A 9014-nucleotide genomic window follows, 5' to 3' on the forward strand; every position below is an offset into this window, starting at 1 on the left:
CTTACATGTCAAGTACAATATTTTTCCACAAATAAAATCACCAATCAGATAAGTAACAATGTCATGGAATAGCTTGAATGCCGTTTTATTTACAAGCAACATTACAATACACAAATTATACACAGCCATTAAAACCAAGTAGCATTTAGTAGTGCAGGTTTTAATACAAAATCTTTATATCACAAAAGTCTTCAGCTTCACATCCCACACAGTGGAAACAATGCACCTTCTCACATGTCCTCATAAGTCTAACACGTCCATTCACCTGCATGTTTGCAACATATATGACATTATGAATGGTTGCAAACCATTCTGCTTTTAGCTTAAACCCAATCTCACCAGCTCTGAGTAAAAAGGTCACCCACATGCATCTAAAACCATTTTCCAACAGATCTTGCAAATCCATTAACGTATACAAAAACTATATGGAAGCAATGACTGATAACAGACAGGATATTTGGTCAGTGTCATAAATTTTCACTTGCAGGACAAAGTATCACCATAGAGGAAACACAGGTATTTGATTTAACAACTTGTATCTTCTGTCTTCCAGTAAACAAGGTGGTTAATTGTTGCACATTTTCTCTCATAGTAAAAAAAAGGCTCAGTCAAGTTCTTCACTTTCCTATTTTCCCTTTAAATACTCTTTCCCTTTAAAAAATTTCTACAGAGGAGATATTATCGACCAGCGTGTCTTAGTTTGGGTCTAATCCGTTTCAATAGTTGTGCAGCGGCACTGCTTTACGCGCTGGACCCGTTTCTTCCTGGTGCTGGGCATCTGTTCCGGGCAGAACAGGGTGTACGTGACGGTGCTGAAGGTTTTGGGTTTGCAGGCGGAGCAGGACTGAAAGGCGTTCCCGTCCTGGTACATGTGCCTCGGGATGTAGAAGGAGTTGCACTGTCCGTAGCAAAAGCGGTTGATGATGGTGCGGCTCAGGCAGCCCTCCTCGTGGATGGTCTGCTTGAGTGGCTGCGTCTTGCACCAGTCCAGCCGCAGGTACCGACGCTCGGTAACGTGCAGCGCTTCCTGGCTGGACTCCAACACTTCGTCGGTTGAGGTCACGGGCCCCGTCCCGCGGGTAATTAGTCCACTGATGGGGGGCTGTAGGCACCTCTCCGAGTCATTCGGGTTGTATTTATTGGGATATGGGAACGCGCCTTGAAATGTCCCAGCGTTCGCACTCCCCGGCGGGATAAGTAGCAAAACTACTGAAAAGATGAGCAGTGAGTGTGTCTCCATGATGGAAGCTAAAAGGAAAACAACATAAACGTCAGTTATTGATGGTGAGGATTTTACGCACAACCTTTACACACGAATTACGCAGCAAGCAAGCAGCACACTTTTTTTATTTTTTTTATTTTTTACCAAATACATGCTAATTTAAGAGTTCTGTTTCACAAACAAAATCAATTATAATTAAGTTGAGTTACCTGTTGTTGTTGTTGTTGTTGTTGTTTTTTAAACTCCTCTGAAGAAAACTTTCTCCAGTCAGACACTTAACAGCATGCGTTTCCTCTGGAGCGCCAGCTTCCTAAACAGTGGCTTTATGAATGACATTGAGGGGTTTTCCCAACTCTCGAGTTACTTTTTACAGAACACGCCCCTCGAAACCCTGATCCTCTCTTTATCTTCCTGACAAGGGAAACAAAAAGAAGCTTCGCCCAAACTTTGTCAATGCAGATAAATCGTTTATTTGACATTACAGAACAAAAACAGAAAACAACCATGTCTGACAAGATGAGGTAACAACAAAGTCAGTGCTGCCTGTAGAGATGAATATACCTGCAGTATAGCGAAGAGAACACATCCGAGTAAGCTCTAAAATATTTGCCATGCTACAGTAAAGTATTTCGCAATCATCCCTTAAATGACAAAGCAAGACTGTTACTATTTATAATTACTGTTGAGGATATGATTAGAAGGAAATTCATATTGCGACATACAAAAATCAAACCGTGATTAAAGTGATCTCTGTACAGTCATCAATAATAATAATTCTCCGTTTCAGCATTACTCCAGATCAATATATCTTTATACAACTTATTATAATACAGTGGTAGATATACTGTACACAAGTATTTAACACCATATATTTTAGTATTTTGGGTTGAATTGTTAAACTCAAGACAAAGTGACTTATACATGTCTTAAAATTAGATTATAGGGAACTGGTATCAGTGAACTTTGACCTAATCCAATATCCAAGGTACAACATATTTGGCTTGAAACCTTTACTGTACGGCAGGTCGGTCACACCTTTCCGGTTTCAGTTTCACACTTTAAAGCCTTTGACAGATTTTAGGGGAATGAATTTGGTCTCCGAGACAGTTCGGTTTTTTGGCGCTTTAAGGTTCAATATTAAGACTTCAGAATAGCAGTTGTCTAAAGAAATTAAACACAAGGTCCAATGTGCTGGCTGTTAGCAAAGACATTTATTTTTGTCAGGTTTTCTCTGCAATTTGGCATAATTTGCCCTTCGAGACGACAGCTGAGTGTCACAATTTTGTGTCCATGACCGAGCTCTCGGATCATAATGTTAGATACTAGGAATAAAGAGACAGGACCATGTTGTGTCTAATCAGTGCCTGAGATCCAAGACAATTAATATGGCTGCAATACACCAAAATAAATCATTAACAAATACAATACTTGCACGGTCACAGTCCTATTACTCAAAATGCTGAAATGTGCAGTGTTAAAAACGTTTATCTGAGAGTATACGTCAACGTTACAGTGAGTGTTGCGGGAGTTTAGGTCGTGGATTTGCTGGCAGCGGTGTCAGTCGGTGCTTCTTCCTCCTCTTCCTCAGAGAAGTGAGGAACAGATTTCTTGGCGACCACATTGTCCAACCTCTGGCCCATCAAATATGGGTTAGCACTCTGCAGACGGAGATATACAAATGTTTGTATACATAATGTAAACATGTACATGAAGTCGTCCATGTTGAGAGAATAAATCAAATGAGTTTATGAGCGCTTCCCTTCAGGGGTAAAAGCTCACTGCTGGTGATGTGTGTGGTTTCTCTGACATAAACCCACAGAAAAATGAAAAAAGACAACCATGAAAGATTATACCCTTTTTCTTCTCTTTGGTCCTCCCTTCAGTTTTTGGTACAAAAGCTCCTTGTTCTGAAAGGAAACAGCAAAAAAAAAAAAAAAAAAAAAAAAAAAAAAGGAAAAAAGATTTCAGACATAAAATCACATATCTGTTGTCTTGCAGCCGGACGCTTTGTTCCTGAATTACAGTCAACAAATTGTATGAATGCCGTTTTCAGTGAGTAAATACACTCAGCGGCAAACTTCCTCAGACCAGACCCAAGATACGAGCTGAAAAGTGGATCAATGCAAATTACAAAAGTCTTTTTTTTAAATTTTTATTTAAACAGTTCCAAGCGTGAGAAACCAAAGCTCTGTGTGCTGCTGCTGCTGCTGCTTTAACGCTGTTTGCAACAATCAGAGTAAGATTAGGTCCACCTGAAATAAAACTGCTCCACCATAACACCATGCTGGCACTAGGTCTAAAATATTTTAAAGAAATAATAATAATAATTGTATATCACTGAACATCCTGTTTTAGTAGTTTGATTGGGAAGGCTACGCTTCTCCCTCTCAATCCATTTAAATGAAACACCTTACTGTAAGTTGTTTTGAACAAAAACAAATGTTTTGTAAAATAAGGTTAATATTAATGCAGGCGTGGTTCCCTACATGTTTTAACTGGCACGTGTTCAGATAAAATGGTAACTAAGGTATTCCAAATGCTAAATGCAAACTTATTTGATTTGTAGGTTAAATAACTGGAGAAGTCAGTGTCAGGAAGGTATTTGTGACAAGTTTTATAAAAACTTATAAATTCTAAGGATTATCAGCTTTTCTCCATCTCAAGCATTACCAACTGAACATTTTTGATTTTTGTTTACATAAAAAATAAGTAATTTTAACCTCGGTGGGATGATTTTTCTACATTTTATCGACAAAACAAATAGTAAAAAAAAAAAAAACAAGAACGCAAATAATCAACACCTGCAATCCGACCGAGTACTCACCCACTTCGCCAGGGCTGGGTAGTCATGCTCCGGGTCGTAGAGGTGCTGGTGTTTCTGGAACTCTCTGCTAAAGTCAGCGGTGTCAGGAGCGTTTTCCAAACACCCGTCTGCTGCTGTGAATGCAAATCAGGCACAGACAGCGCAGACAGACAGGGCGTCACTTCTACCGTTCATCAGGAAAGTTACAATATGTGTGACCTGGAGAAGGCTGGCAGGTATTGGTGTCACTATTTTTTAGTTTTTTGGAGGCTAAAAATAGCACCGAGAAAAATGAAAAAAGCAGCAATCTCCATAATTTCCCCAAAAGGGAGTCATTAACCCTTCAGGCTCTCCAGACACGAGTAAGAAATAATGTCTCCGGGCTTCTACCTGTCTTTCCTTGGGGACAGGGGTTCGGAGGGTCCGGGTAGCCGTGGTCGTCACTGAAGTCTTTGGGAACATTGTCGCCAGTCAGCTCAGCCACAATGTTGGGGATGTTCCCATAAGGGCCGAGATGCTGCAGCCCCTCGTGAGCACCACCTGGTGGAGAAAAGGCACACTGCAGTCAACATAAAACAACAACAGCAGCCAGAAAAACCTTAACACAGAAAAACAGGCATATTTAACAGTATTTTCATTGTAAAAAATAGCTTTATGTTTACATCCTCTGCTTTAAGCATTGAGCACAAAATGAAACCCCATTTCAAACAAACAAAATTACTGTCACTGTGTGTTAACACAACCTCTGAGAAATTATTACATGCTTAATGCACTGAAATCTTGGATCCACGTAAATGAATTACCATTGTACTGCGACATGAGGTCATAGAAAACACTGGAAACAAACACGGCCCAAAAGTAGAATTACAGGACCACATTTTGTATGATTGAACACATAATAATCACAAAGAAGTATTTATATGCAGAAAAAAACCCGAAAACGGTACATACAAAAATCCACATGAAACCAATACAGATATCAACAAACAAGGCACATTACAGCGCCAAATGAGGACATGTGCAATATTTACCTTGTATCCATGGTAATAAACCAAAGAAAACCCAGTATTAGATGTTATTTGTAATAGTAGGTTATTTAACCAGAACAAGATTAAAGAGGAAATAAAACGCTAAACTATTGGAAAACGGCAGCTTACAACATTAAGACAGATGACGCGTTTCTTTGTTTCACTTGTCTGCTCCTTAACGTGAACTCCACTCTCGCCTGTCTTTTTTTCTAAAGCCACGCCACATACCCTGAATGCTCTGAGGCCCGACTATGTTGGTGGCCTGATGGGCCGGATACTCCACCCTGGGTCGAGCGATGCCCAGCTGCTCCATGACGCCGTGCAGGAGCCGCTGGATGTCGGCCTCGGACACCTGGTCCGCCGTGCGGGGGCTGCGGGCTGGAGCTCTGCCGAGCTGCAGGCACAGCAGGAGGCCGAGCAACGATAACCGCACCGCGGAGCACATTTCTGTCATCTGCGGGCACAAAAACACAACGCGTATGTGCACGAGACGGACTGTGACGGGCTAATTAGATATGAAAAAAATAAAAAAAATTAAATAAAAGGACCAATATGAAGCGGTTGTAACAGGTCATTACAAACCGTGGAAGGTGGCAGACTATTGTTTGTAAAATGAAAAAGCTCAAGTGCGCAACTCACTCAGTAAACAAAACCACTAAAGCCGATGTAAATAACCTATAAGTAGCCCCCATTATCTAAAAAAACAAACAGCATAATACATAAAAAAGAGTATTTATTTATATTTAATACATCATATGTAGGATTTTACCGTTAGAAAGGCTTCACAAATGATTTTTAAAAAAAGGGATTTCTGTGTATTTTGTTCTTACCTTGTCCGCGCTGAAGGAGGGACCTGCCTGCTGCGCGACACCTGTCAAGCCAGCCTCAGCGGAAACTTACGTTTCCGGTTTCCAAACTAAAATCTGACTTCGCAAATACACCGAGAAACGCTTCTGAAGGCGAGTCTCTCACGTTTTAGCCAAATTCAATCGAACTACAAGTCAATTGAGCCGAAATCAACACGCTTTTTAATGTTCTAGACCTAGTCTGCAGTTTTATTTTGAAGGGAAACCCTCGGCTTCCGGTGTCATCATAGCTGACCATTATGCAACCTTGCAGGAGGATGCGATCCGCTCCGCTACACGGTTCAGAGGCAGTTGCTAGGAAACCAGGAATCCTCTTTCCTCATTGGCTCTTACTTTGTGCCAATTACTCCAGAACAGCTCAGCACTGACACGACAAATCAGCGTACAAACAAGCATATCCGTGCTGTGCTTTTACTTAGCCTGCATTTATGGTTTCATTCCCTTTTTTTTTTTTTCTTTTCCCCCATCCCTTTATCTGGACTCTGCAAAAGCTCACAGGATTTAATAAGGCCTGAATAAGACAGGAAACAGAGACACCCAAAGCCAGAGCCTCTCTGCTCTTTTTAAAAATGTAATTTATTTGATTTGCTTTTCAGATAAACTAATGTTTCCTTACCCTGACCACTTAACAGGAGGAACGTTTTGCCCATAACACACCTTCATGGTGAAGTACATGAATTTATTAAAATGTTGATTGTTAAAATAGTCATATGTCACTACGCTGAGCCACTTTATAAATGTAGTCCTGTTAATCAGAGGTAACAACCTAAACTGATGCGCAAAAAAACCCCAAAACAATATTTGATACATTATAGTGACGTTCGTTTTCTCCAAAGTGTGCGTTGCAGTTTCCCCACAGCAGCGAGCACAGGAGAGCCGTCTGCAGCGTGTCCTCTGGCCGACCTCGCCGAATCTCTGAAAACAACCAGGGACACGAGACCAGCCAGTGACGATTCACTGTACGTTGCTTCTACAGTTCATATTTGCTGATTACTTGACTGTGTTCCCTCTAAAAACTGAATGATGGTTTGTGACGCTGCAGAGATGCGTAGACATGGTCCTCTTTGAATAAAAACGGACATTTTTCCAAAAGGCACAATAATTCATGACTACAAAAACCCCTCTGTTTAGTTCTTGTAGAAATCACATACTTAAGAGCTTTGAAATGTTTTGCTGTCTGATTAACTGGTGTGAGACAATTTAAAAAAAAAAAAAAAATCCCATGAAATTAATAACTACTTTCATAATTTACCTGTTAAGTGGCGTCTTGCAGGACTCTTTGTCAACAGGATTAAAATCTTCCAACAAAGCTGCTGCAGGTCTGAAACCTTGATCTAGAAACAGTTTTAACATCATTACAAACTGCACAAAATAGAAAATTCTCGTCCGTTTACTGCTCTTATTGTCTTCACCTGCAAAAGGCACGCAGGTCCTGAACAGCTGGACGTTGGGGAACATCTTCAGGCCGAGGCTTCTCCTCAGCACTGGTCTGTCTTCTGATTTGGCCCTTTGGTTCTGCTCCGAGACCAGACGCTTGACCTTCGACCTCCCCTGAATCCAGGGTATCATCTTCACAGACTGTATGACTATCATACATTGGAGACGATGGAGGTCAGGAACACACTACCGGCTTAAATCCGCCGACAGTGATTTGCTTAATGACTTTTACCTTGGAAACTGTGCCTCTTGCCGTTTCCTTTCTTCGAGCAGACGTGTTGAAAGTGGAAGTTCACAAGAAACTCCATACTGTCCATTACAGCTTTAGGAATCACACCTAGTAAATGTTGGGATCAAAACATTGCAGATATTAAGCCCATCAAAATGTGCTTTTTTTTTTTTTTTTTTTACCATACAGTATTAAACACTAAATAATTGGTCCCATATACCGAATAGATGAGGATTTTCAATGAAGGTGCGCAAGACCAGAACCCTGAGTTTAAGTCGTCCTTCAGACATCTCCGCCTTGTTTGGAGGCGGTAAAAGACACGGAGCGAAGACTGTAGCGATGTTCGAGCTGGTCATTAAGTTCTCGGAGCATCTGTCAGCACAGAGTGAAGAAAGAGAAAAACGTGATGTTTTTACAGCGCTCGTCGTAGCTCTCAAAAGAGGCCCTGCGATAAATCCAAGCAGTCCACAGATGGAAAAGATAAAATAACTACAATTTTTGTCTTTTCTGTATTTTGTACTCGACACAAATGGAACATATCTGAAAGTAAAATCAAATCATCTGCTCATAATTCATGTCCACTCTAAAGCCCATAAGCTGGACGAGAGGTTACAGCGTAAACATGTAGACGTTGCTTCATTTGAGGGGTCACGAGACAGTTCACAACCAATGGTGAAGAAAACACACCGTTCTAAGGTAATCCGAAGTATCTGCGGGACGAACCGTATCTGTGCCTCTAATTTGAAAGTCGGAAATCATCATTTGTATGTCAAGATACAGATGTACAGTCGGGTACAAATCAGTCTGCATTTTTTCTTATGCATTGTATTTTATGACATTTTTGTGTGAATAAAACGTTTTAAAATCCAATATCTTGTTAGCTAATAGAGTTTCCTAGAAAAGACCATTTTATGGAATTTGTGATGCAAAATTTTCTCTCCAAAAATAACAATTCATGTGATAAATCGTACGAACAGTTCACTGCCGACATAAAAGCACAAGACAATTAATAATTATTGTCCGTTAACTGTAAATAAATGTGTCCTTGCAGTGTGTGGAAACTTGTAGACTCCGAATAAGTAGGCAAAGAGAAAAAAAAGCAAAAAAAAAAGCAGTCTGATCCTTGTAGAGTCGAATCAACTTAAAATCCAGTTGAAATTGTGCGGGAAAAAAATACAACCAGTCCCTCTGAAGTGAGTATTTAGTGTTAAAACAATGATCTCTGTAAACCGTTAACCAGTCTTCACTGCAGAAGTTGATTTTACGTCTCAGGATTTAAAACGTCCCCTCATGATTTGTATGGTGTCCTACCTCCGGGAGATTTTGGAGAGGAAGTCAAACAGGTAGTGCAGACAGGAGGAGTTTCTGGCAGGCAGCAGGCAGGACAGCAGCTGCAGGGCCGCCATCCTGCTGTGCAGGTCAGGCAGCG

At 40.7% G+C, this 9014-nt stretch overlaps 2 protein-coding genes across 2 annotated transcripts; both read right to left on the minus strand.

Annotated features, from left to right (window-relative positions):
• Positions 1-50: 50 nt before the first annotated feature.
• Positions 51-1608, minus strand: LOC138635036 (gremlin-1-like). The gene has a single exon (XM_069722344.1). The coding sequence runs from the start codon at positions 1238-1240 to the stop codon at positions 707-709; it is 534 nt and encodes a 177-aa protein (XP_069578445.1). The 5' UTR covers positions 1241-1608; the 3' UTR covers positions 51-706.
• A 60-nt stretch (positions 1609-1668) lies between these two features.
• On the minus strand, positions 1669-5960 carry LOC138635035 (neuroendocrine protein 7B2-like). Its single transcript, XM_069722343.1, has 6 exons — positions 5884-5960; positions 5282-5507; positions 4416-4565; positions 4047-4159; positions 3076-3129; positions 1669-2880 (listed from the first exon to the last, which is right to left on the minus strand). Exons 2-6 carry the CDS (start codon positions 5505-5507, stop codon positions 2752-2754), a joined length of 672 nt encoding a protein of 223 aa, XP_069578444.1. The 5' UTR covers positions 5884-5960; the 3' UTR covers positions 1669-2751.
• Positions 5961-9014: the final 3054 nt, after the last annotated feature.

Source organism: Brachyistius frenatus, unplaced genomic scaffold (genome assembly GCF_029030835.1).
Source record: "Brachyistius frenatus isolate BFR_SWC_R1_liver_20210118 unplaced genomic scaffold, ASM2903083v1 Contig_286, whole genome shotgun sequence".
NCBI lineage: Eukaryota > Metazoa > Chordata > Actinopteri > Embiotocidae > Brachyistius > Brachyistius frenatus.

Bases quoted from the DNA above. Each gene is read 5' to 3' on its own strand.
- LOC138635036 (XM_069722344.1), bottom strand. From the start codon at position 1,240: ATGGAGACACACTCACTGCTCATCTTTTCAGTAGTTTTGCTACTTATC.
- LOC138635035 (XM_069722343.1), bottom strand. From the start codon at position 5,507: ATGACAGAAATGTGCTCCGCGGTGCGGTTATCGTTGCTCGGCCTCCTG. The intron at 4,566-5,281 runs GTATGTGGCGTG...TTTCTCCACCAG, and splicing joins CGGGCCTCAGAGCATTCAGG to GTGGTGCTCACGAGGGGCTG. The intron at 4,160-4,415 runs GTAGAAGCCCGG...TTGCATTCACAG, and splicing joins CTGTCCCCAAGGAAAGACAG to CAGCAGACGGGTGTTTGGAA.